Raw genomic sequence first — 27,921 nt, 5'->3', positions numbered from 1 at the left:
CTCATCGACGCTTCACTTCTTCTGCTAACCCTTCTGTTTTATTCTTTCAGCGTGTTGGACTTCCAGTCAATGGGTATACAGCAGCAATCCCCTACCCTCCTCACCTCGACCCTGCCTATATTTTAGGGATGGGGTGAAAACTCCGGGTACTGCTGTGTAACCGTGACTGGGAGCCCGGAATGCAGATTCAGAGACCCCAGAGATGAGAAGTGGTATCCCACGATGGCAGTCGGGAGCAGGAGGCCAGAGGGCCTGGGGCTCTAAGACCCTGCTGCTCAGCGCAGCAGTAACCGGGATGGGGGAGGCTGGGCCATGAAGTGGGGTAGGCTACGCAATAGCAGCCTTCACTCTGCGGCCACCGGTGTGTCTCCATCATTTACCCAGTATGGCAGGGGTAGGGCTGTTTCCAACATTTTTTGGTGGGGGAGTTTGGGGGTGGGGTGTTTAGAGAAGGGAGTGGCTAAGTTGGGAGAGGGGCAGAGAAACGGATTTGGGTGGGGAGGTGAGCCTGGGGATGGACAGAGATACCTCAAAGCCCAGGCGAAGGGAGTGACCACAACAGAGACAGAGGCACAGGGACAAAGATGAGCACGCTTTCCCAGACAAAGCCCGCGTCCAAGAGACCCTGAGACAGAGGCAGACTGCTAGAAGGAGAACAGGAGGTCCGGAACCGCAGACCTGGGGCCTCAGGAATCCCCAGGGCCTCAGTGGGCCACATTCCTGAGACTCGGGTCTCGGTCCTCGATGGCAAGTGTTAGGCAGAGCCAAGGGGAGGCGCGGGCCAGGGTGAAGTGGGTCACAGCTAGGCTTGTCCGCCTTGGTGCCCACGCAGAGGTCCACAGCGGCAGAAACACTCTGGGAGCCAAGGGTCTCTTAGGGCCCTAAGGGAGGGCGCTGCCGGCTCTAGTTCAGTCGGGACCAACGGAGTCCGGCGTGCTCGTCCTGCCCTGGCCGCCTGAGGCCGGAGCTATGCGTAGTCTGCACAGACCAGAGAGAGACACCCATTCCGGAGTGGTCTGTAAACGTTCTCCACTGAGCCACGGTCTGAATGTGCTCTCACTGCGTGCAAACAAGACCGGGACATTTACCAGGTGCGAGTCCCCAACCCCCAGTTTCTGGCAGGGGTGGTGCGGCAGCACGGCCCAGGCTGTCTCTCCAGGCAGCCGACTCATTTCTGAGGAGAGCACGCTTCTCAAAGAGGGTTGTAGACTCACGCTTCCAGCATTTAAGTTGCCACCCCATAAGACTGAGTTCAAGTTTTAGTTAAGATACACTCATTTTATTAAAAATAGGCTGCTCAAGACCACGCTGTACCCCCAGCCTCCCTGAGGGCGCAAGAGAATAGAGGGGTTTCAGATTAATTGATGGCAAGTATTTTACCTTCTAACACTTAAAAATAATCTGGGCGCGTCCGCACTGGTGTGGCTCACGCGACCCCTAAGCGCGGCGTCAGTCGGGCTGGTCCAGCGCAGACAGCGGCCGGGACTCACTCACCCAGTGCGTGCCTCTCCGGCCTTTGGCTGCGCGCGCCCCAAACTGGAAAGCAGAAGGCGACGCGGGAGGCGGGTCGGGTCTCCGGGTCCAGCGAATTCGCGATCTATCCGGTTTCCGCGCCTGAGCAGAGGTCTCAGGAAGAACCCGTTAACTCTGGCCATCCTGGATCTGCGTAGGGAGGGTGCGCGGTGCCCAAATCTGGTTTGGATGCCTAGGGCGGTGCGCTTCGGTCTCCCCGTCTGCGCTTCGGGGAGGTTTCTCACCCGGCAGCCCTGGGCCCCTTCATTGTGGCGTTTCCACTTTTGGCTACCGGCCCTCCTCCTCCCAGGGCCTTCTGGCACAGGGAGCAGCCGACGGGCACCCCCAAACGCTGGGGCACGGAATTTCAACAGGAGTGACCAGGGCAGAGCTCGCGGCTCACGGCTGAGTACGAAGACCCGAGGGCCGGTATATGGCTCGAGGGGAACCTGTCCTGGGCTCCAGTGCACACACAGCTTGCGTTCTGGGTTGGCTTGGGTTGGTCCAGGTAGGGGAGACCTGGCTGGGTCCGAGGCGCGTCCAAGCCTTCTGGCAGTGGACCCGGCAGTCGCGGCGCCTTTGCGCACAGTGGCCACTTGGGGTCGCACTTTATGCCTGTTTGAGCCTCTCCGCGGCGGGCTGACGCCGGGATCTGCTTAATCGTTACAAAACGTTCAAACAAAAACAGGGCCGGCTCTCCAGCAGCGAAGAGCGACTCGGAGCACCGTCCGGGGCAGGCTTCGGCCCGAGGCTCCGGGTGCTCAGGATTGTGGTGGGGGAAAGGAATTCAGAACCCTTGGGCTGATTCTTTTCCAGTCCCCTTCGCTGTGAGCATTGGTAGTGGGGAGGGGGTGTGTGTGTGTGTGAGTGCGGGGAGCGGCGGGGCCAGTGGAGTCGAATCTCAGGGCTCTGCCACTGCACTAGCCAGGAGGGGGATGGCCCTCTATTGGCCCGAGAAAGGTCCCCTGAGGTTAGGAGTTGGGTCTGAACTTAACTCTCGGAGCCCTAAGCCCGCCCTCCCCAACACATAAACACGCGCAGATCTCCAGAAACAAGAACGCACGGCACACACGGCCAGAAGCCACGAGGACACACAGAGCGTCGCCCACTGGGCGGGGGCCACTTGGGAACAAAGGGCCCAGGAGGTGTAGTCCCGGCGCTCCTTCTGAGCCTCCTAGGGGGTGACACGGGCTGGGGGTGGGGTGCAAAGGGAACTGAAGGAGGAGAGTACGCGAGGAGGTGAAAGCAACGGCTTGGCCTAGAGGTGGGGCGCGCACTCCAGGCGAGCGTGCAGGGGCCGGGACCTGCAGGGTAGGGGGGTGGGCCCAGGCCTGCCGTCCCACTCCGCTCCAGTGCTCCTCCAGGCCTCCGCAGCTCCCGGGCAGCTCGGGCCGCCAGTCAGCTGACGCGGGGGGGCGGGGGAGCTGTCAGGCGCGCCCCGCCCTGCGCCGCGGGTCCGCGGAGGCCGTGCAGCCATTGGCCCGCGCGCCGGGCCTCCCGGGCCCCCGCACCCCAGTGACATCAGGAAGGCGATAAAAGGCAGCGGCGCCGCGGATCCAGCACAGCTGCACCGCCGAGCTGCGAGCGGCTGCGAGCGAGAGAGCGTAAGAGCAAGAGAGCTAGAGAGCGAGCAACGGGCACTCGCCCCACGCCTCCCCTCCGCCCCACCGCGCGCTCAGCTTGCCTCTCCACCCCACCCGACTCGACCGGGCCCGGTCCGGTGCGGGCACAGCCCCGAGCTCTGGGGTGGTGCAGGCAGCCTCGGGACTCTCCAGCGCGCCGCCGCGTCCCTAGACAAAGGCTTGGCCGGCGGCCCCGGCCCGCTGCGCCCTCGCTCCCCGCCTCCCCGGCTCCCCGCTCTTCGCCCCCGCGCTTGGCTCGGCGCGCTCCGGCCGGCCGCAAAGTTTCCCGGGCGGCAGCGGCGGCTGCGCCTCGCGTCAGCGATGGCCGCGGAGCTGAGCATGGGGCCAGAGCTGCCCACCAGCCCGCTGGCCATGGAGTATGTCAACGACTTCGACCTGCTCAAGTTCGACGTGAAGAAGGAGCCCATGGGGCGCGCCGAGCGTCCGGGCAGGCCATGCACACGCCTGCAGCCAGCCGGCTCGGTGTCCTCCACACCGCTCAGTACGCCGTGTAGCTCTGTGCCCTCATCGCCCAGCTTCAGCCCGACTGAACAGAAGACGCACCTCGAGGATCTGTACTGGATGGCGAGCAACTACCAGCCGATGAACCCCGAGGCGCTCAACCTGACGCCGGAGGATGCGGTGGAAGCGCTCATCGGCTCACACCCAGTGCCACAGCCGCTGCAAAGCTTCGACGGCTTTCGCGGTGCTCACCACCACCACCATCACCACCACCCTCACCCGCACCACGCTTACCCGGGTGCCGGCGTGGCCCACGATGAGCTGGGTCCACACGCTCACCCGCACCATCACCACCATCACCAAGCGTCGCCGCCGCCGTCCAGCGCCGCCAGCCCGGCGCAACAGCTGCCCACTAGCCACCCCGGGCCCGGGTCGCACGCGACGGCCTCTGCGACGGCGGCAGGCGGCAACGGCAGCGTGGAGGACCGCTTCTCCGACGACCAGCTCGTATCCATGTCCGTGCGCGAGCTGAACCGCCACCTGCGGGGCTTCACCAAGGATGAGGTGATCCGCCTGAAGCAGAAGCGGCGGACCCTGAAGAACCGGGGCTACGCCCAGTCTTGCAGGTATAAACGCGTCCAGCAGAAGCACCACCTGGAGAATGAGAAGACGCAGCTCATTCAGCAGGTGGAGCAGCTTAAGCAGGAGGTGTCCCGGCTGGCCCGCGAGAGAGACGCCTACAAGGTCAAGTGCGAGAAACTCGCCAACTCCGGCTTCAGGGAGGCGGGCTCCACCAGCGACAGCCCCTCCTCTCCTGAGTTCTTTCTGTGAGTCTTGGCCGGTCCTGGCCCCCACCCTTGCCCCGGCCCGGACTCCCTTTCCTGTGTCCCCAGTCCCAGACTACCCCGGACCCTGTCCCTGCCGCAGCCCCAGCCTTGACCTGCTTGACTTGAGCAAGAGGGAGGAAGGGCGCGCGGGCCGCGGGCTACGGGCGGGTGCGCGGGCGGGCAGGGGACCTTGGCTAAGGCGAGAGTAGCTCACGCCAGCGCCGCCTCCGAGACTCGAGCAGAGCCGGAGAGAGACAAGAGGGTGGGAGGTCCCGGAGCAACTTCTCTCCAGGCTGGAGGGCTGCGAGGCATAGTCCCGAGAAGTCACCAAGGCCATCTGGAGACTCCTGGCTTTCTGAACTTTGCGCTTTAAGCCGGGACCGCTGGTTTGCCGCCCGGAGCATAGTCCGCGCCAGGAAGAGAGCAGCGAGGAGAGGAGAGGAGAGGAGAGGAGAGGGACTCTGGCGTCCCAGCAGGCGAGAGGCGAGGCTGAGCAAAAGAAGGAAAGACAGACGGATCTGTCTGTCAGGGTTCGGAGAACACTGGCTCTCAGCTCTGAGACATGGGCCTCAGTTAGGACGTTCGGCGCCCAGATCTCATCAGTTTTATTGCCTGCTCGATTATATAGAAAAATACAAAAAATCTGCATTAAAAATATTAATCCTGCATGCTGGACATGTATGGTAATAATTTCTATTTTGTACCATTTTCTTGTTTAACTTTAGCATGTTGTTGGTCATGGATCAAACTCCCCTTGTTTCTTTGGGTGAGAAGGGTTTGCAGTTTGGAAACTCCGGCGGCTGCGTGCGGGGTTTCAGTCCCAGAAGAAGGCTTGTAAATACCCGCCCCGCCAAACCGCTTAGAGAACGTGGCAGCAAGCTGAGGGTCTTTGTTTGGGTTTATTATTAAGATATTTTTATTTGTAAGTGAAAAAGAAAAAGAAAAAGTTCCGGGCATTTTGCATCAGAAAACAACTTTGTCTTGGGGCATGCTTGGAAGTTGCATATTTTCTTTCCTTTCCGTATTCCCATTCGGTCCTCTTTTTCCTCTCCCGCTTTAGTTTTCAACATAGTTGGTGTTGAGAGAGGTATTGAGAGAGAGAACCGAGGTCCCAGCTCCGGAATACAAGGGCCGGGCAGGACAGGGCAGCTACCAAGTTCTGCATTCCAGAGGAGTGTACTGGACTCCAGCCTTGTCTTAGGGTCAAACTGACACCCTTAACAAGAAAGGAAAGAAAGGAAAACAGATCCTCCCCTCTGCTTTTTATCGTAACCAGAATCACCCTGAGGTTCCTTCCGAATCTGCCAGGCCTGCGATAATTGTAGGAGCCACAGGGCTCCTAGGGTAAGCAGCTTAGCCATCCCTGACCCCGGCAGTGCACTGGTAACCAGACATTGCACTGAACCAACTGCCATGCTTAGAATGTTCCAGAAACCCAAACATTGGCGAGTAATTTTGCAACTTTCAAGTGAAGTCTTTAGACCAATGCATTGTGTTTCTTTCCCTGCTTTTGAGATAGTAGGAAGAGTTCTTGGTGGTGTCCCCCCCTTCAATTCTTCAGTTGTATAGTAGTTAGAGGGAGATATGGGTGTTTTTCTTTATTATTACTTTTTTTTTTCTGCAGGTCAGTAAAAGGATTTAAGTTGCACTGACAAAAATGCCAAAATAAAGTGTATTTTTAAGTTCCCATTTGAAATTGCTGGCGCTGCTGGCCAGATGCGTTTTTGAGTTTGTATTAGTTGATAAATTAACAGTAATAACAAGATTGTATGAACCGCATGGTGCTTGCAGTTTTAAATATTGTGGATATTTGTCCTGCATCAGAAACGAGCTTTGGTTTTTACAGATTCAACTGTGTTGAAATCAAACCTGCCGCAACAGAAATTGTTTTTATTTCATGTAAAATAAGGGATCAATTTCAAACCCTGCTTATGATATGAAAATATTAAAACCTAGTCTATTGTAGTTTTATTCAGACTGGTTTCTGTTTTTTGGTTATTAAAATGGTTTCCTATTTTGCTTATTAAAACCATGGAAATGGTGTTTATTTAGAGGACTCTGCGTTTGCATGATTTTGACTTTCTTCTCTTGCTTCCTCAAGAGTCGCACCAACTTTGGGGTACTCTCACTCCATGGCCAATGGAAGAGCAAACCAAGTCCTAGGAAATCCCTTCCTCGAGTGTGTGAGTGTGTGTATACATGAACCTCAAATGTGTTCTCTGCTTCCCAACTTAGGAAAAGACCTCTCTTAAGAGAACTGGTTTGTGAGCTGAGAGGGCGCAGGTCAAAAAGCTTTGGAGTCCCTGGGTACCAGGCACACACCACTTTTTCAGTGCTTTCAGGCTTGGTCACCAGGACTGACTTGCTAATCTGTCTGCTCTGAAATAGTGATTGATGGAGACTAGGAAGCCAAGAGCTGCCACCTTGATGGGGAAGCTGGGTCTTTTAGGGGCTCTGGCCCAGCTGAGGCGGGGCCCTTCCCTCCTGCCTGGGGTGCAAGTTTCCTTTCTCCTACCCAGCGAATCTCTCTGGGAGCAACTGGAGCTGCCCGGAGCCAGATACCCCCTCTGAATGGGGCCTGTCTCCCTCACCCCAAAGCTAATGGAAGCAGATACAACCCAGCACTAGATCTTGGGGTACAAAACCCTCCAGATAGGAAGCCCCTCTCTGTGGACTTTTGTTTTTAAGGGTAGTATGCCTCGGGTACACTGGTGCTCAGGCCTGGATTCCTCAGCTCCGCAGACTGGCACTGTGTGGCCCAGTCTGAATTTTAGTGGCTCCTCAAATTGGGTGTTGGAGGGGTTTGGGTCATTCTTCCAGCGCAGGAGCTTCAGCTGCAGCTTGGAGATATCTGAACGGGAGCTGGCCCTAGAACCTTTCCTTTTCTGTATTCTTGGAAGAGCAGTGCCCACCTAGGTCACCCCAAGCCCCTCCCAGCCTCATTGGAGTCCTGTCTATAACTCAGGGTTGGCCTCAGACACATCTAGGACATGGAGCAGGATCTCCAACTCCTGTAGAGTTTTGTGATCCTTTGGCAATGGCTAACTCCGAGGGGCTCCAGTCTCCTCAAACTCATTATCTGCAGTTCAGAAGGCTTAGCATTTAGGCCCTGGGGTTCTCTGTGCTCCGAGTTCTTAACATGGAGTTTCAGAACTTTAATGGGAAGGCATAGGAGACCCAAGAAGTCAAGCCGCAGCTGGGAATCCGAGCTGAGAGAAGGAAGGGGAGAGTGAAACTAACAGGGAATAGATTTTGGCCTGGATCCCTGGAAGCCCAGAGGTAGTGATGGCTGAGGTCTAGAGAAGAGGAGGGGAACCTAAAAATTAAGGATACAGGTAACATTAATAGTCATGTACATTTATAAAATGTGTTGGTGTTCAATAGGAGAGAAGCTTGGGATTCTGGCTCAAATTTAATTCTAAGACCCAGTTCATTTCACCAGCCGAAAGATGAAAGATGTGTCTGGTGGAGAAGGCTTTGGCTGTGATCTGGGAGGAGGAGGCAGCTGAGCCTGGCTCTGTGGTACCTTTGCTTGCAAGTGCATGAATGAAGGAACAAGGGACTTTGATTAGCCTGGTAACTGCAGTCGCTCATGCTCCTGCACAGAACATTTTTGCATGTACACATGTATCCTCTATGCGGTGAAAGAGGCTTTGCTCAGGTGGGTGCCAGAAGAACTCCACTGCATGGTTTCAGAGACCAAAAAGATTATGAATTCCTGGCTGGTGGAGGCCCCAAATTCAGTGGCCTGACTCCCTTTGGAATCGTCCCAAGCGGACTGACATTCTCCATCCTTAGCCTCTGACCTGGGGAGGGTTGCAGCTCCAGTGTTGGCTTTTCTTCCCCGGAGCACAGAAGCGCAGACACTGACCCAGTGACCAACACCATCACATTGCATCCGGAAGCCAAAGTGGTTCAGGCCGGCTTGGAGTGACCAGCTGCATCTCGGAGAGTCTGACAATCCCAGAACACAGTCTTAATGGCACACTGACACACAGATACACAGACACCTACACCCTGCACGCACATTGATGCCCTCATTGATGGTGCGGTGACTGATGTGAGGCACTGTCAGTTCCCGTACCAACCCGCCAAGTGAGCAGTAACCGGGGCGCAAGCGGGCGAGAGTTAGGCGGGGCCGGCAGCTCCTTGGAGGAGGCCCGGCTTCCCGAGCCTCCAGGGCGGACTCGCACAGCAGGCAAGCCCCGGCCACGTCTCGGCCTGCCGCCTGCCGTCCAGACCCGCCGCGACGCCCTAGAGCCCACAAGCCCAGGAAAAGCAAACTGGGTCCCAAGGCCCTTTTGGCACGTCCCACCCCAGCGGCACCCCGCCACTGTCATCCTCCTTTTCCGTTCCCACCGCTCCCAGCGGCTCGCGGGCTCTTCACAATCCTTCACATCCCGGGGGGAAAATCCTCCCAGCGCTGGGAGTCTTCCAGCCAGCACCAATCCCACCTAGACAGGCTGGCGCCTGCACCCGGAGACACACTCAGAGACAGACACGCTCAGACACTGGGACGCACGCACGGGGCACACGCAGGCCGCTGGTCGAGGACTTCGCTGCGGAACGCGCCCTTGGCTGGAGTGGCTGCTGCCCAGTCCTGGGCGAATCTGGCCTCTTGCGACCCCGGATCTCAGGGATGTGCGGGAGGCTTTGCGGGCTGGATCTGCCGCCGCCACCTTCCGCGAGGCGGTTCGGGGAAGGCGCTTGGCAGGGCTTGCTGGGAGCCTCGGGTCCTCGCGCCCGGGGACGGATGGGAGCCTGGGGCCCCATTCCCTTGCTTTCTGGCATCCTTTTTCTTTCTGTGACATTTCCCATTCTTTTAGCCCTTCCTTCGTAACCTCTTTCATTGCAGAAAACTTTCTCCTTCCGTTTTCATTTCTCTTCTGCTTTTTATCTCCGTGCTGCCTGGCGGGGAAGGGCTGCCGAGCCGGGTCTCGAGGTGGCTGGAGTGTGCGGGGGGAATGAGCGTCTGGAGTCCCCCGAAACACCGCGCAGCGCTAGGGCCCGCTGCTCTGGGCTCTTGTCTTGACTGCTCCGACTATCCCGCTTTTCCCTTCCAGGTTCCCCCGGTGGCTGGATTTGCTGGGGATCGGCGCCGGTCTGCTTCGGATCCCGGGGAAGGGATCTCCAGGGAAGCTGAGCCTGGGCCTTTTTCAGTGGGTCAGGCAGGCTTCCCTCAGTCCCAGATCTCTGGGCATTTCTGTGGCAGGACAACGCCCCTGCCTGTCAGAGGGCACTGGACTCCTACCTACTGCTTCAGCCTGTGCCCGCCCAGGGGCCTCCTGGACCCACAGTTCAGTGGGAGCTGCCAGGAACCATGCCAGTTCCACCAGTCTGGTCACTTGGCTTTCTCTGTGACTTGGAGTTGAAGCTTCTGCCACACCAGACAAACCCCCTACTCCTTTGCTCTCCCATCCCCACTCCCCAGGCTCTTCCTCTCCGGGCTTCTGAGACAGTGGGTTTAGAGTTTCTGATCATTCCCTTGCAGGCTTTCAGATGCAAAATGTGCATTCTGTGCCCTTCTGTTTTCGGTAAGGAAAACTCTGAAGTGGCTTCTTGCGTAACCCTTCCCTCTGCAGCCTGCAGTCTGCTGGCCTGGCCTGTCATCCCAGAGATAGTTGTGTTTGGATTTGTTATGTAAGAGAGGGAAGATTAGAGGTTTGCTCTGCTCCTCCTCCCCCCACCAAAACGAAAGTCCTCAAATGGTACATCCAGTAGACAGCATGGTTTCCAGTAGCCCTCGTAAAAGAAGTCAATCTGGTTGGCAGAGCTGCTCTGTGCTGCTACCTACCCCAGTACACACAGAAGACAATCCAGCTGCAGTGAACGGACAGTCCTGCATCCAGGGTGTACCTGGTCTGTGGAAGTAGGCATCACTGGGCTTTCCAGGCTGGGCTTTCCTGGCCTAGAAACCTAGCCTTATTTTGGTGAAGACGGCAGCTACTATGGCTGAAATTTTATTCTTTCTATAGTTACTGCCCTTTGGAGCATGTGTCCAGACCATGGAGAGCACCTCTTTCAACTGTGGAGCACCTTCTCTGTATCTCCTCCGCATCTTGTATGCCTCCTTCATTTCTGAACACCTTTACCACGTTCTGTCAATTTCCTATGCCTCACACTTAATATTCTTAATGTCTTTCTCCATTGTCTTACACATATTATCCTAAATGATGCATACTAAAATATAATCCTTTTAGGATAATACAAGATGCATTTTATATATATTATCCCAGAATGCCTCCAAAAAGATACATTTAGATAAGAAAATCAGAGCTCAGTGTTCTCACTCGGAAGAATTAAAATACATGAGATAAGTTACTACTTCAATGCAGAAAACCACCTATATTAATAATTTGTTATGAGGCCAAACTCAGTTTTAGCTGCCTCTCTGCATTCTTTGCATGTGAAGTTACTTTAATAAAAAATACCAGCCATTCATTATAAATTCTTTCATATTTGTATCAAAAAGGGATGTTGTCTTTGGGCTAGAGGGAAAGCTTTGGAGGCAGTGGGAGGAGCTCTGGTACTTTCTGGAAGAAACCAGTTTCAGCATCAGAAGGAAGATGAAACCCACAAATCCACTGTTTATATTGTGTTTTCTTTTTTGGAGATCTGTACATCTTACCTAGGCGTGGACTCCTCCCAATAAACGGACAGCAGAGTGGAAGAAGAGAAGGTGCCCATTTCAGAGCTTTGGAGCATGAGGCAGGCATTGATCATAGCCCAGGACTCCATCAGCTTCAGGAGCCACAGCTGCCCTCACTCTCATGCCCCTTTGTTTCTTCTCTGGATCTGCCACCTTCACTTTCCTGCTTCTGCTGGTGTTACAGGCACCTGAGCCTTACTCTACAAAAGATCATGGTCCCGGACTGACCTGGGGGCTCACTTCTGCCTGTTCTGAGTGGACAGAGAAGGGATACGCTTCCCATTGCCAGGCTTGACACCTATCCTCCTTTGTGTTCTGGGAGCCAGAGCATGGCACACATGTCCCTTTCTGTGGATAATAGGCAGGCAGGTCACATAGCAGAAGTGTGGCCAAACTGTGAGATTAATTCCATTATTACGTTTCACTTAACCCTATGAAGCATGGGTTACTGTTATCTGCGGGTCAGAGATGAATAAGGTCCAGAGTGGTTACTATTTTCTCAGTGTCACCCTATGGAGGAACTAGAATTGAATCCCCACCTATCTGATGCTGAAATTTGTATTTTTGTCACCAAACTTTATAAGTCCGCTATGCCTTATCTGAAACACTCAGGTCAGGGGAAGTATGGAAGAGTCGGACATAGTCTTCTTTGGTGACAGTTTCCTCTCTAATTCCCTCTGCAGAGGGTAGTTACATTTATAAGGGTGTGCTTAATGCTCTCCAGTCATAAGATGCTCTCTTTGCATCTCTGGGCTGAAAGATGGGTGATGGGAAGTTGGAGATGCAGCAGTACAAACATGACGACAAGAGTGTCAGAGAGAAACTGCAGCTTTGTTGCTCATTTCAATTGCTGGCAGAGGAGCATGGTGGTGAGAAGTGTGTGTGTGTGTGTGTGTGTGTGTGTGTGTGTGTGGTGGAGGAGGACACTTTGAGCATCATTGTCTTGGGACATTGGTACTGTTTGCAATTAATGAACAGTTCTTTCACATTTCATCTGTTCTCAATTGAACTTTCCAGTAAATATATCATAATTACCAGAGCAAGTGTTTATAAAAGCAGCAGACTCTAGGTGAGGCAATTTTTATGGAATCACCCATAGTTTAATGAACCTGTTTCTGGGATAATGTTGAAGCTCTAAACCTGTATGTAGATATGCATATGCTCTTAGAGCAGGTGCATGAATAAACATGCATATGTATACACTCATGCTTACACATATGGAGGCAGGCCTGCACACATATTGAAGCACAGAATCCACATGTGCTCATTTGCTAGATACAAACTCATGTGCTCACATACATGCACACAAATATATACACATGCATTATACATGTATGCATATGTATCCATGCCTATAAACATGCATGTCCAAATACTCATTCACATGCATTTACAGTGTACACACAATATTCACAATTATGTGGACATAGCTGCATAGAGTCATACTCATATTGAAATGCAATTGATTGCACATGTATACATACTCTCCCAAAATGCATATGGGTCCATGTACATCCCCACATGCACATACATGTACAATTGAACATGGGCCTTCGCATTCATTCACAGACAGGCACCATGTAACAAGTGAAATGTGGCACTGGTGGGGTTAATGGAGGCCCCAGACTCCCATAAATATTAATATGAAGCACTCAAGCTCTCAAAGTGGGAGACAAAACCTCTCCCCACAAGGCCTTGTAAATCATGCAGCTGCTGCATGTTACCTGTCAGATCCAGGGCTCTGCAGTCCAGCATTTCCTCCATGAGGGCGGCCACATACGTGCTGGAGCACACGGCACTCTCCGTGCCTAGTCAGGCATCCCAGCAAATGTGCCAAGGTCGGTCCCCACTCCTCGGATGTGTGAGCAACAAAAGCAAGTATTCTGAGGCTGCCGCCACTGCCGCGGCAAGTGCAGGACTGGAGGAATGAAAAGACATTTTGTGAATAGCTGAGACTTGGCTTCTCAAGTAAAGACAGATGTTATTCTGTTGTTATCCTGGAGGGACACCATGTGGGGGCCTTGGTGGGAAGCTGGGTGCAAAAATGATGTAGGGGTCCTGTGCTGAATCCAGGTTTGGTGCAGTAGGGACTTCAGCCTCTGGTGATGCTCTCACCCAACAAAATTTTGGGTCCCAGGAGCCTCCTGAATCACAGTTCTCCACAGTGCTATAACCCTTTATTTAGTGAATACTCTGTTTCTAGTCCTGCCACCTAAAACCATTCAGTGGATCATTGAACAAATTGTTTGCCTTTCATATGCCAGACACTGATAGGTGCTGGCAATATAAAAATGAGCCAAAACAGAAACAATAGAGTTTACAATCTATTAGGGGAGTGAGACATCAGTAAGATATTAGATACTGTACGAAGGAACATACAATTTCTTCCTCCTTCTCCTCCTCCTCCTTCAATGGAGTCTCTGTCATCCAGGCTGGAATGCAGTGATCACAGTTCACTGCAGCCTCAAGCTCTTGAACTCAAGTGATCCTCCCACTTCAGCCTCCTGAGTGGCTGGGCCTTCAGGTGCAAGCCACTAAGCATAGCCATGAGTGCGCAATTTCAAAAAGAGATATATGAAGAAAAGCCACCTGGCTGTCTGAGAGCATGCAGAGGGCAGTGGAGCTGATGAATGGGGAAGAGAGATTAGAAAAGGCTTCCTGGAGGAAGTGATGTTTGAGCTGATAAAGTCTGAATAAGAGTTAACCAAGCCAAAGGAGGGGAAGAACATTTGAGATCAGTGTCATCTCATAAAACTTTCTGTGATGAGAAAAATTTTCTTATCTGTGCTATCCAATAAGATAGCCACTAGCTGCAATGGCTGTTAAACCTTTGAAATATGGCTTATGCAGCTGAGAATCTGAATTTTAAATTTCATTTAGTTTTAATTGCATTTAAAATAAGTGACTGGGATCTCTATCTCCTCTGATTTTCTCTCCCTCTACTTTCTTGCCTTGCTCACTCTGTTCCAGCCACACTGGCCACCTGTCTGTTTCTGGATGAGGCTGGTTAGGATTCCTTTTTAGGCAATTTGTTGAAGCTGTTCCCTCTGCCTGAACCACTCTTCCCCCAGACAAACCTGTAGTGAAATTACTAAGCTCCCTCAAGTTCTTGCTGAAATCTCACCTCCTTTAATTCTGACCACTTCATTAAATCTGGGAACCTGCCTCCTTCCCCCTTCCTGGGCACTGCTAACCTGGCTTATTTTTCTTTTATATTTCTCTTCTTGGTTTTTTTCCCTTTATTTCTTTTCTTACAGCACTAATCACTTTAGAATTTATCAGATTATTATTCACTTCTTGCTTATTTTCTGCTTCTGTCTGCCAGCATATAAGCTCTGTGGGGTCAGTGTCTGATGACTGTTTTGTTTACTGATATTCCTGAGAACCATGAATGATGCCTTAGGAGGACCTTAACAACCCAATAATTGGTTGAATGAACATGTGTTATGTAAAATGTGCTTAAAGAGGAAAGGGTAATATCTGAAAGAATGGGTTTGAGGTCCTGGCTCACCCTATCAATCAATCATTAATCTATCTGTCAATCATATCTATCATCTGTCTGTCAATCATTATCTACCTATTATCTGTCATTCACATCTACCATCTATCATCTATTGTCAATCATATCTGTCAATCATATCTATCAATTATCTGTCAATCATTACCCATTATCTGTCATTCATATATCATCTATCTGTCAATCACATCTACTTAACTATCTGTTATAATCTATCTCCGTGTTTTTTGGTACTCTAAAAAATACATATTGCTAAAATTATTTTTAAAGCTTATTTGTATGTCACCCTCCAGAATCTTGTATACCATTAGTGGCGCACCTGGGGACACATTGTGGTGTCTGTGGAGAGAAAGAAGAAGCTGACATCTGATACGAGAGGTAGGTGGGGGAGCACTGGGGTGGGATTGCAGGGGAGGGGCAAAAGGAAAGGAAGGGGGCAAAGTAGAGCTCAATCTTGTTCTTTCCTAGATCCTGGTGGATTTTTGGGAGAGAAAGGTGAGGGAAGGAGCAATTAGAGAAGGGGTTTGGGATTCCAAAGGCAAAGAGCTAACCAACAATCCACCTGCTTTCCAAACACCCCCCTAATTCTCCTACTCCTCCTACTCCTTGCTTTAACCGCATGCAAAATAAAAATCCCCCAAAAACAAAAAATCAAAAAACTCCAAAACAAACCACTCCTCCTCCCTATTGCTTTCTGAGCTGAGAAGAAAGCCTCTTAAGTACTTTTGTCCCCTTGACAAGTTATTTTTAAGAGGAAATAATGTCTCTAAATCCAACATTTATGATGATATTTTTAAAAAAGAAAACACTCCACAAATCAGCAGCTCTCTTGTTTTAAGCAGTTGCTAGGGTTTGGAGAGCGGCTGCTTGGTAAACACACTTTGTAAACTCCCAGAAATATTGTATTCAGTGTCCTCAAGTCAAAATCAACCTTCCCAAGCCCCTACTTTCTGTTTCATTGACACAGGAAGAGGCTCTGTAGAAGGAGAACCCAGATGAAGGGTGGCTCTTAGGCTTGCAGGAGGACATTTTTCCTGAGTAAGCAGGGCTGGGAAACCAAACATATCTGGGAGCAGCCATGTCCCCCTTATCATTTTATATTCCTCTAAAAACCTTTGGCTCTTTACCTTGCCCTGGAAGGGTCAGGTATAAATGTCACGAGGTCCATTTCACAGCTAGGCAAATAGAGTCAGGGGAACCTTGTCTCCAAGCACAGCTGGGAGAGAATGTGTCTCCAGGTGCCTGCTAATACCAAATCACCTCCTTGAGTTCTTGCTTCAGTTTTTGAGAAACAAGTTGATTTCTTGGGGACAAATCTGATTTTGTATCCCCCCTCAGACGCACCTTCCTGTCTTTTTGCACACCACTTCTTAGTTTGGAATATCCCCCTCCTTCCTTCTTGGTCAATTCCCAGAGTCTTATAATTCCCCTCCGGTCCCCACTCTATTCCTCTAAGACTACCAGGGTCCTCTTTCAAACCTGGATCATGTCACTGCCTTATTTGCAAAATCAACAAGTCATTGGTCTTTGCCCCAGAAAAGAGCAATGCTTCAAAATGCAGTTCTGCCTAAACTATAGTTTTGGCATTCCAAGATGCCAAGCTCAGACTCTGAGGTGATTTGGGGAAGATGGGAGGGCAGAAGCTGAGTGCAACAACAATTCGTCCTGGCCCCCACATAATCTTCTGAAAGGGATCCATACTTGCCTGGCTATTAGCCTGTCCAGCTTCTGTTTTCTTCAAGGTCAACAGATAGTGACCTTGGGTTTTATATGAGTGACTGAGATAGGGAGATATTACTATCCCTATTTTCTGGATGAGGAAATGGAATCACAGAAAGGTTAAGCAACTTGCCCAGGGATGCACAGCCAGTAAATGCCAGTGCTGGAATTCAAACCCAGGCAGTCTGAATCTGGAGGCTAAGTTTTTAATTATTCTACTTTTCTGAGACCAAGGGTTAGATGATAGCTGAGGTAGGTGAATTTGTAACTGGCTGGAAAAGGCTTCTGGGGTTTTATTGAGTGGAGATGTAACTTTGAGAGGAGTGCCCCGCTCAGCCAGCTGTGCTTCCACTTCTTAAGCTATCTGTGCTTTGTTAGGGATATTGCCTTTAAATTAACTTTCTTGGCCTGGCATGGTGGCTTGTGCCTGTTATCCCAGCACTTTGGGAGTCTGAGGTGGGCGGATCACCTGAGGTCAGGAGTTTGAGACCAGCCTGGCCAACATGGCGAAACCCTATCTCTACTAAAAACAAAAATTAACCCAGTGTGTAATTCCAGCTATTCAGGAGGCTGAGGCAGGAGAATTGCTTGAACCTGGGAGGCGGATGTTGCAGTGAGCTGAGATCATGCCATTGCATTCCATCATGGGTGACACAGTGAGAGAGACTCCATCTAAAAAAAATGAATTTTCTTTGGCAATATTGGCACCTAGTTCTCCTCAGAATCCACTGATGGTTCCCCATGGTATCCGGGGCACATTTCCAATCCCTTAGCCTGGCCTTCAGGGCACTGCGGTTCAGCCCTTGTCCCTCCATTCTTCACTCTTCTTCCTGCGCTCTGGCCAAACCGGTCTCCAGAAGCTGCCTGCAGTTCAGCAGCCTCCACTCCTTTGCCTGAGCTGATTCCCCATGAAGCTCTCTGTCACTTGCAATCCTTCCCTCTCTGGGTCACCTTCTCCTGCATCTGAAATGCTCACTGGAGCCACACTGGGGACCTGGAAGAAATTCAGGTTGTAGGACCAGGAGAGAGATGGTAGATACGGTTTTAAACCCAACTTCTCTTCGGGTTGTCAGGACTTGAACTAGTCACTTCCTCTCTCTGAGCCTCCTTTGTTGCCTCTTGGTAAGGTGGGGGAACATCTTGCCCATTTCTGGTTTTAGGAGGGATCCTTGGAGATAGAACTTGTTGGTGATGTTTGGTGTGTGGTGGCTGATGTGATTATGGTGGGTATGGCTGGGCTTATCAATGGTGTCTCCCCAGGAGGTGTAAGGTGACTGGATCTGAGTGTGTCAAAGTGTCTATGGCCAGGGCTTACAGGAAGGAGGAGGAGCTTAGGAAATACTCCTAAAAGCAACCTGGAAGGCAGAAAGCCCAGACTCTGCAAGGCAGCTGGGGAATTCGTTATGCAGGTCCAACTGGTTCTATCCTCTGGCCAAGATCTCGGGTTCAATTTGCACTGAAATTAATTGGCAGGGAAGACCCTGAAAGGTGGTGTGCAAACCCCAACAGGAGCTCCTGGGAAGTGGAATTAGAAGCTGCAAATGTACATAGAAAGGAATCTGGAGTTTCAGCCCTGCGTGCAAATATTCTTACCCCTACATCACAACAGGTTTTTTTTCCAGATGCTCAGAGCCCTGACTAGGCAAGGAAGATTTGCATGGTTGCAGCGCAGACTTGCCCTCCCACCTTAGGAACTACTTTATGGAGTCCTGAGACTGAGGGCTTGAGACCCTAGCTTGGTGACAACACAGCCAGTTTTTAGTGTCTGTTTCTGTAAGTCTGTGTGGGTTAAGTTTATCCTGGTATGCGTGTGTGTGTGTGTGCACATGGGCTCATGGAAGAGGGTGTGTTTGTACACAGGCATATATAGCCACAGGAAAGCAGTGTGCCTCAGTGGTTAAGATGGGGACTGAAGTCATGCTGCCTGGGTTTGACCAGCACCCCTGCACTTACTGGTCCTGTGACCTCACACATATTATGCCACCCTCTCATGGTTTCAAATTTTACATCCTGTGCATGGAACTATAATACTGTCAAGTGTTAAAGCTCTTGTGAGAATTAAGTGAGATCATGCAAATAAAGTGCTTAGCACAGTTTCTGATGCACAAAAATGCTCAATAAATAGTGATTGCCATTTTCATTGTATTATAAATATGACGTGGGCATTGTGGAGAAAAGTGTGGGCTCTGAAACTCGAGTGTTACCTCTAACACACTCTATTTGTAGGATCTCGGACAAATTACCTAACCATCCATGTCTCAGTCTCTTCCTCTGTAAAATGGGGATAATACTTGTGTCTACTCCATAGGATTATTATATCATAAAGTGCTTAGAACAGTGACTGGTGGATACATGGGGCTCTGTTATTATTGCCATCATGATCACCATCGTTGCCCTCCTCATCCTCCTCCTCCTCCTTCCTCCTCTTCCTCCCTGTCCTCCCCTCTTCTTCCTCCTCCTTCCTTCTCCTCCTCCTCCTCCTCTTTTTCCTCTTCTTCATCATCATCTTCACTGCCATAATCATAACCTTGCCAACCATGATTGGTGCCTACTTACTCCTCTAGAGGACAATCTGCTGGGGAGGAGACCTCTAAGGCACTTGAGTTGTGCTTAGATTTTAGATAAGGGCCCAGTGAAGTTCCCAAGTGTCATCTAGGATAGCATGTAGTCTTGAGTTCAAGTCCTGCCCTGCTGCTTTGGCCCCTCCGTGCACAAGGTGGGATCAGCTACAGCTGTCCTCCTTGAGGCACTGAACGATGAGTGAGGAGCCAGCTCCTGACCCGTGCTCTGCCTTCTGTAATGACACCTGGCTCCATCCCCTGCCAGAAGAGGTGCAAGAGCTCAGCTGGCCCATCCTCCTGGGTTCTCAGCGCTCACTGCTCACTGTTGTCCACTCTTGCCTCCTTGTAAAGGGTCTCCATCCAGCCCTTAGGAGAGCAGGGGCTAACCTTCCTTGGACCCAGGCAGGAGGTTCTTACTGGGGGAGGGGGTGGGGTCCTTACTTTGACATATTAGCAAGACCTTGGCTTCTGCAGATTTACAATCCTGGCCTGAAATTCTGGCTCCACCCGCTGAGTGGCCCGGGGAGGCCAGGTAATATCTCTAAGCCTCACTTTCTGCATATGCAACATGGATAGAATCATGGTAATCTGACAAGGTGGCAAATGCAAAATGAGGGGTGAATGAGAAAATGCACATAAGGTATAAGCACAGCGCCTGGCACAGAGGGGTTGCTCATCAGCAAATATGGCCCTTTCTCTACCTTTCCCTCCTACATCCTCCTAACCTAGGAGAGTTCCAGGGGACGGGAGATGGTGAGACACTTGAAGGGGACAAAGGGGCTCAGACATGCTCTCCTAAAAGCAGAGACAAGCGTAGGTTCCTCTGAGGGTGAGGTTGAGAATGGGTCAGGCCTGAGTCCGATGTCTGTTGAGGCCTATCCACCTCTCCAGAGTGTGTGCTCACCATGCCCTTTCTGGTGTCCCTGGTATCAAAGAGGGTCATGAGCAGGGATATGGGCCACTGCCCAAGAGTTTGAAAGTGAAGCGTATATGTAAATTACTAAGAACATGCTTAGCTTCTGGCACAAATCCACTCATTCACTCATCAAATACTGGGCACCCGCTCTGTGCTCAGCCCTTCTGCACCCCGACTTTGCTGATTCCTGTGCAACTCAACCATACCTCCATGTGACTGTGAGTGGGGCTTCCAGAGGGCTCTGCCAAGTCCTCCTGCTAAGTGGCTTAGCTGGGATTTGAACCGAGATCTGTTGTGGTGCTGGCTCCAGAGTCTATCTTCCCGGAGTCTGGCATCTTGTGAGGCATGTTTGAGCCTTATGGAAACTCAGGGTGCAGGGTCAGGAAGGTGGATAAATGACACGGAATGGGAGCCAAGAGGAGGATCAGAGCTGGTAGGGTGGACGGAGCAGGCTTAGGAGAGGAGGCAGCCTCTGTGTTTGTCATCAGCTGAGACAGAGGGAGCTGGAAGACAGGCCTCTCAGAGGAGGAATTAGCCTGGGTGAAAACTCACAGGTGGCAATAGATGGAGTTTCCAGAACAGCAAGTGGGCCTTGTGTGACTGGGGAGTGGGGTGCCAGACAGCTGGAACTAGGAAGCAGAGGCTGCACATAGGTCCTACGGGGCCTGGAGTGCCAGGGTAAGGAGTCTGGGTATCACCCTGCAGGGATGAAATGCGGCTGCCACATTTCTGCTGTGTGACCCAGCCCATGGCCACAGTTGTTTGGCTCAAGCTGGGACAAAAGCCTCATCTTCTCTGGGAAATTGGGGTTTGGATTCTGGGTACTGGTCAGGGTGTGGTGGGAGTTTGAACGGGAAAGGGTGAGAACAAGGAGCCAGGAAGCCTCACCCAGGCCTTGTGCATAAGGAGCCACAGAAAGGCTCTCTGCAGAGAGGGAAGGGCAAAGCAGACATGTAGAGAATGCCAAAGAGATTGGAGATGGCGTAATGAAGCTCTATAATAGAGTGAGCCAAAGCATATTAAAAATTAGTCAAAAAAGACCCCTTAAACAGAAAACAAAAACAAAAGGCAGCAAATAAAAGCAATGTAGACGAGTAAGATTGAACCAGAAGTGACATGGTGTGATAAAATCTGTGCTGAGATGGGCCAAGAGTTGATGCTGGGCCTCCTAGTGGCCAATGGGAAGAGGGAAAAAAGATCAACAGTAAGACCCATGGTGTTTCTCAAGGAAAAACAAACCCAGGAGAGATTTAAGCATTACTGGTTCTGGGCTGGAAAGAAATTTCTCTGGTGGCTTGTCAAATACCTGGGAAGATTTTTGGTCAGAGGGGATGTGGATAGAAGTGGCAGACTTTACTCTGGGAGTCAGAAGACTGGATTCTGGTTCCAAAATCATACATGAACTTGGGAGTTTGCTTAGCCTGTCTGAGACTTAGTGTCCTCTACTGTAACATGGAGGCATGTGCTGTAGAGGGCTATGAAGGTGACACGACAGATGCGGTCATGTAGCAGGCACGCAGTAGCTAGTCAGGGAAGCTAGCCTGCTTTACTCCCTACCTCCAAAACTGCCTCTCTTTAATTAAACTTTTTATTGCTCTTTTGCCCTCTCCTGCCTTTGGCTAGCTCCTCCTAAGGTCCACCCACTGCCCCTGGGACCAGGACACAGCCAGGCGGCTGCTGGCATGTTGCCTCCTGAAATCAGCAGGGCCCACAACTCCCTGCTGGGCCTGTGTCCACAGCTGACTGCTCTGCAGAGTAAGGCTCTGCTAGCCTGCAATCTCCCAGAGCCTCCTCTGTGCCCAGCCCTGGGCGGGGCTGAGAACTCTGCCCCCTAGCCCAGCCAGCCCCCATCATGTGCTCCCATAGCACCCTGTACACCTTTTTCCTGCAGAAATCTCAGGAATAGATAAACAGTTGTCTATGCTAGAACACACGTTTCACAGGGCCGGGATGTATGGGGTGCCCGCTCAGCACTTGAAGAATAGGTGCTGTATGTTGCTGGAATGAACGAATGGATGAATGGAATGAATTAAATGAAATTTTGTCATGGCTAGTCCTGTGGGGTCAGGAGATCACTGTTTCCATTTTATAGTTAAGAAACTTCATTTCCACCTTTTTACCAATTTCTACTTGCCAAAATTTTCCTCCCTTAGGAAGGCCAGGACTAAAGCTTTAGATTGGGTCAGCTACTCCCCACCTCCACCATTGTTAACCCCGCACATCTCCACAGCTCGCTCTGATTCCCTCGTTCCTGTATTCATCTCTTAACTCCTAGCTCTACCGCTTACATAATGTGCAGGGCCCTGTGCAAAATGGAAATAAAATAAAAATTTTCTTTAAAACTTACTAAGACATTCAAGATAGCAAAAGCAGAGCATTAAATCAAGCACTGCCCTTTCTAATTTCAGAGTCCAGTGTGACTATGCAGGTTGCATGCCCGAGAAGCTGGTCCTATCTCTGTGACAGCATGGACAGCGTAGGTCTGGTTTACTGCCGCCTCCTCCTGGCCCCCCAAGCCTCACGCCGTGCGTACTCTTCATTCACATCTCCTTTAAACATCAAATGAATAAATGAAGGAAAGAGGATGCAAAAATATAAGTTAAATAATCTCTTGGAGCCTTAGCTTTCCCATCTGCAAAAGGGGATTATCTCCCTTCCCAGGTAGGTATGCAGTGATGACTCTGAGCCTTGCGGCCACTGGATCATGTTACACATGTCCTGAATCATCTGGAACCACGTGTCCAGGTGGCCAGAGGACAGAAGTCAACCCTGGTGGGGCAGAGTGAGGCTGACCTGATCAGGTCAGTGGACTCTGCTCTCTCTAGGTGGCCAGCGGGCCTCCTATGATGTATTCCTATCTGGCTCGAGCCCAGGGAGTGGGGATAGGCTGTAGCCTTTATCTTCCTCATAAACCCTATTTAGTGAGCACCTACCATGTGTCAGGTCCTGCAGTAGGCACTTTGCATGCATCACCTTTTATCTGACTTCATTTTGCAGAGAGGAAAGTCAAGGGTCAGAAAGTAACAATGCCACATCCAGGGGCAGTCAGCTGGTCAGGGGCACTCAGCTGTGGAAGCCGGATCTGCCATGGCCTAGACCAGGGCTTGCTGAGAACAAATAATGTGTGCTGAAAGGGGGAATTGTGCACAGAGCTCTGCACATGCTGCTTGTGCATGTGTGTGGGGCTCCAGAAACATCCCATGCTTTGGCTTTAGATGCTGATGAATTTCTCTGGGGCCAGAGCAGTGACTCTCCAGGCAGACCTGCCAGGTCCCTGGGGCTGGAGGGAGCACAGATTTCCCACCAGCCTTGACTCGAGTCAGTATCAGGAATACCCAGTGGTACCGAAACTGTAAGACAAGCGTTGGTGATTTTCCTGGTGTATCGTTTTCACACAAGCTTTTGTCATATATTTCCTTTTTTGTCTTTGTTTTCTCTGATTAAAGAAGTAATAGTTTTTAAGCTTAAACTTGCGCTAGGACTTTTGGGATGCTTATATAAGCTTGTTTTAAAAAATTAAAAAAACATACAATGTAAATGGAAAAAAAAGACTCAGAGTCCTGAAGCTATTTTCTCCCTCTACAAAACCATCATAAACTCGTATGTGCATGCACACCCCCCATATGCACATATACACCACAGAAACAGGCACCATGTGTATAGTCCGCATATACCACACACACTCTCACATATACCATGCCCCCACACACATATCAAATGCACACACACACCATGTGCACACACACACTATTACACACACCACATACACCACACATGCCCATGCACCACATACACACACTACACACATGCACACACACTATTGCACACCACACACATACCACACACATACTACATGCACACACACTATACACATACCACATATACATACATATGCCACACACATATCACACATGCACACACACACTATATGTACACATATACACCACAGATGCACATACATGCCACACATGCCCACACACATGCCATATACACACAAACACGTGGCACCTGCATACCCACACATGACACATTTTTTCATTCTTTTCAAAGACTACAGAGGCCAAGGCCAAAAGCCAACTGCCTGCTTTGAAAACTGGGGTTTGAACGTTTTTACGTAGAGCTTACACTGTGCATTTGACACAGGCCTCACTTCTCCCTGGAGTCTCACATCTGTCCACTTTCTACGTTGTGCCTTGAAAGCATTTGCATTTTAAAACTTGGCAAGATGGATCCTTAAAAAAAATGGGTCCAATCCATACTTGGTGCTACAACAGTCACTTTTTTCTTTTGCTTAACAATGTGTTTGGGACATCTTGTCTGTACCAAGTCTGACCTCATGCTTTTTCATAGCTTCTTGGTGTTCTGAGAATTTGCAATGTGAAAAATTGCCCTTTATAAAAACGGCAGCAGTGGGCATCCTCTGGATTAGAAAGTGTGAAGCAGGAGACTTCAGAGACACGCCTGGCTTAGGCAGAGCACTGTGGTCAGGCTGGTCAAACTGCGGCGGTTGACGGGGGGGGCTGTGGGCACTGGCTTTAACTTTCAGGTGAACCTGGGTGGGAGTCTCTGGGCCCTTGGGAAGGGGCACGGGGCTGGGTTCTCCATACTGGGACCCACTCTGTTATACATTGATTCCCACTCTCCCGCTCCCGGATTCACACTCTTTCCTATCCATAATAACGCCCCCGCCAGCACCTAGTCACAGTCCCTGATACCAGTATAGCCTTCCCTGCCACACACCCCAACTGCTGTGGTAATTGTGCACCTGACCTCTAGCTGTGGAGGGGAGAGGTTGAAACACTTACGGAGCCACTACTGCAGGCCCTGCTGTCCTGGGAGCCTAGTGTGTTGTTGCTTGTGGTCCTCAGAAGGTTTACAGACAAGGAATCCTGGAGGCTTAGACAGGGAGCCGCTTCTGCACAGACACAGGGAGGGGCAGTGGCAGAGCCTAGTCCACACCTTGCTGCCCTTTTAGATCTGGGAGAAGTTGCCCAAACCTGGCCACATGTGGGACCTGGGGCCCTTAGTGGGGCTGTAGCTTGTCCACTGTGGGTCCAGCTGTCTGCAGCCTCTTTCAGTGCCCAGAGCCCCAGAAGAGACGCTCACTGATGTGATTCCACCAGAACAAATTGAGAGCCACGAGGAACTGTTTCCATCATCCCCCTGGGCTAGAGGCAGAATAACAGCTAGAGGCTTTCAAAGATGTCCACATCTTATCCCCAGAATCTGTGAATATGTTGCCTTATGGTGGCAAAAAGGGACTTTGCGGACATGATTAAAGTCAATAACTTTAGATTGGAAAACATTGCCTGGATGATTTGGGTGGAACAAATGTCGTCGCCATGGTTCTTACAAGTGTGGTCAGAGGGAGTGGTCAGAGGGAGATGTGACCAGGGAAGCCGGGTTAGAGAAATGCAACGGTGCTGGCTTTGCAGATGCAGGAAGGGAGACAACGAACCAAGGAGTGCAGGTGGCCTCTGTAAGCTGAAAATGGCAAGGAAATTCATTCTCCCCTACTGCCTCCAGAACTGAATGTTGCGCCAATGATGCTGTGATTTTAGCTCAGTGAGACCTACGCCAGACATCCAACCAACAGAGTTGTAATGAAAGCTATAATCTAGAGCTACCATTTATCCAGAAAGATCCATTTGTTTATCCATGGGGCCCTTCTCCAATCATACTACACACATGTTCGTGCATACACAATTGATGCTACTAGTGAACTTGGAATGAGTGCTTACGCGGTCAGGCATGTTTCTCAGTAATACTATTAATGATAATTCTGTTAATACAGATACTAATGATAGTGACGGTGTTGAACACCTCAGTTCTGCCCACCACCTGCCTTCTGCTAAGTGCTGTGCATTTATTAAGTCATTCAATCCTTATAGCCATGCTAGGAGGCAGGTTACTCTTCCTTTACCCGTTTTACACCTACTCATTATGCTGGTGGGGAAACCAAGACACAGAGAGGTTAAGTAACTTGCTCACGATCACACAGCTAAGAAGAAACAGAGCTGGGATTTGAACCTAAGCCATCTGGGTTACATTTACTTACTCAAACAGTTAGAGACATGCATCCCTTTATATTTACACTCATAATCACACACACACATTTCATGCTGTTCCAACCAGCCTCCCTTCCCAGACTCTGCTCCACTCCCTGGCCTTCCCCCCAGCAACCCCTATCACTAGAGAAGGGGCATGAAGCACCAGGTAGATAAAACAGTCTGGAATCCTCAGCTCTGAAAGGGGTTTTCTGAGATAGGTCATGCCAAAGCTTCAAACAACGTTTCTGTCAAGAAAAAAAAGTTGCAATTTTTTCTTCCTGGATTTCACATCTCCCTTTATGAAACTTCACTCATTTCAACCAGATGATTGGTTCCATGTGTAATTAAATGTGAGTCATTGTGTCAGGCTTGGCAGAATTCTTCAGACCTGTCAGCTCACAGAGGAGGGAGGGACATTTTGAGATATCCTGTAGCTGGGCTGTGGTAGGGTTTGAAATGCGGTCCCCTGGTCCAGAACCACCTGCCCTGCCCCCCATCCCCAGCCCCAGAGACCTGTGCTGGGCTGGCTGGGTAGGCCAGCGGATTGCAGAGGTAATTGGTGCTTTCAGACACCCCACAGCTGGGGAGTTGCCACCCCACCTCCTTACCTGCCTGTAGGGCAAGGCTGGGCCAGGCCATCAGGTTCCTGGGGACCGGTTGGGTAGGTTTGGAGGCGGTTATTACCAGGGCTCTCTGGGAAGAGATGGAGACCCAGGGGAGGAGGAGGAGGGAGGGGATGGAGGAAGGGATAATGGGGATGCGGAGGATGGAAAAGGGGAGGGATTGAGCAGGGCAAAGGGGATAGGAATTGGTAGGATAGCAGAAGATGGAAAATCGTTTTGAGAAGCTTCTCCTAAATCACCAGCAGCCCACAAGATGGTAGTTGAGCCCTGCCCTGCTTCTGAGGCTTCCCACTCAGTCCAGTCCAGGGTGTGGGGGACCCTAATTGAATCTGAGATGCCTTGCGGGGAGGAGGTAAGTGGGGCATGGAGTCCACTCCATGGGGATCCTGAGAAGTGATGGGCCTGCCTACGCAGCCAGTTACCTGGGCAATCTGGTGAACACAGTCACCCGCCTTTCTGTTTCCAGCCACTTTGGATCTAATTACCAAATAATTAAGGCCCAAGTCATTTTCTATTATTATTCTCCATTGTCCAATCTCATTTATCAACCCCCAACTGCCTTCTTCTGACCCACTTAATTCTTTCCTCTCCCTCCCTTCTCTTTTTTTTCCAACACGCATCATACAGCTGGTCCTGTGCTGGAGCTTGCAGCCCAGGAGTCTGCATTCAGCCTGCCTGGCCAGGGGACTCGCAGGAGGCATCTCAGGGGAGGGGACATTTGAGCCGAAGGATGAACAAATGTGGAGAGATGGTGACCACATGGGGCCAGCACAGTGAACATCCACTGAGTGCTCACTCCATGCCTGTCTCGCCTCGTATCCCTTCTCAGGGAATTCTCGTGAAAACAGTACAAAGTAGACCTGGTGGCTCCAGTTCTACAGTTGAGGAAATCAGTGTTCAGAGAGAGGGGATGACCTGCCTAAGGTGACACAGTTGGACCTAGGGACAGCAGTGGGATCCAGATCCCTGTAGGGCTGACTCAAAACCCCATTGCCCCATCCACTAGCGATTCCTTCACTGGGAAGGGTGTTCCAGTCTGGGGGAACTGAACACACAGAGGCACAGGAGGGTAACACCAGTGGGAGTTTAGAGAAGCTCCAGTGGTTCTGGACTGTTGGAGTGTGCCTGCTCCCCTGTGGGAGAGTGGTGTGTTGGGGGCCAGGCTAGACAGTCTGGACTTTGTCCAAGAGGCACCAGGGAATTTAACCTGGGAGCACTGGAGGCCTGAGAGGCAGGATGCCTGGTGCTCAGAGGCAGACCGGCGGGGTTTGAATCCTGACACAGCCTGTCTTACACACTTACTGCTGCTCGACCTTCAGCAAATCTGTTGACCTCATGTGGCTCCTCATGAGGCGATGACAGTGGCTACTTCATGGAGTTGTCCTGAGCATGGAATAAGTGTGGCGTTCAGCCCTGACATACCGTAAGGGCTAACAGTTATTCATGTTTTCTTTCAGGAAGCT

At 50.9% G+C, this 27,921-nt stretch overlaps 1 protein-coding gene across 1 annotated transcript; it reads left to right on the top strand.

Annotated features, from left to right (window-relative positions):
* Positions 1-3,073: 3,073 nt before the first annotated feature.
* Positions 3,074-6,452, top strand: MAFB (MAF bZIP transcription factor B). Its single transcript, XM_002747563.7, has one exon. It carries the CDS (start codon positions 3,456-3,458, stop codon positions 4,425-4,427), a length of 972 nt encoding a protein of 323 aa, XP_002747609.2. The 5' UTR covers positions 3,074-3,455; the 3' UTR covers positions 4,428-6,452.
* The last annotated feature ends 21,469 nt before the right edge of the window (positions 6,453-27,921 follow it).

This window comes from Callithrix jacchus, chromosome 5 (genome assembly GCF_049354715.1).
Source record: "Callithrix jacchus isolate 240 chromosome 5, calJac240_pri, whole genome shotgun sequence".
NCBI classification, from domain to species: domain Eukaryota; kingdom Metazoa; phylum Chordata; class Mammalia; order Primates; family Cebidae; genus Callithrix; species Callithrix jacchus.
This window is presented reverse-complemented; position numbering and strand designations above follow the sequence as displayed.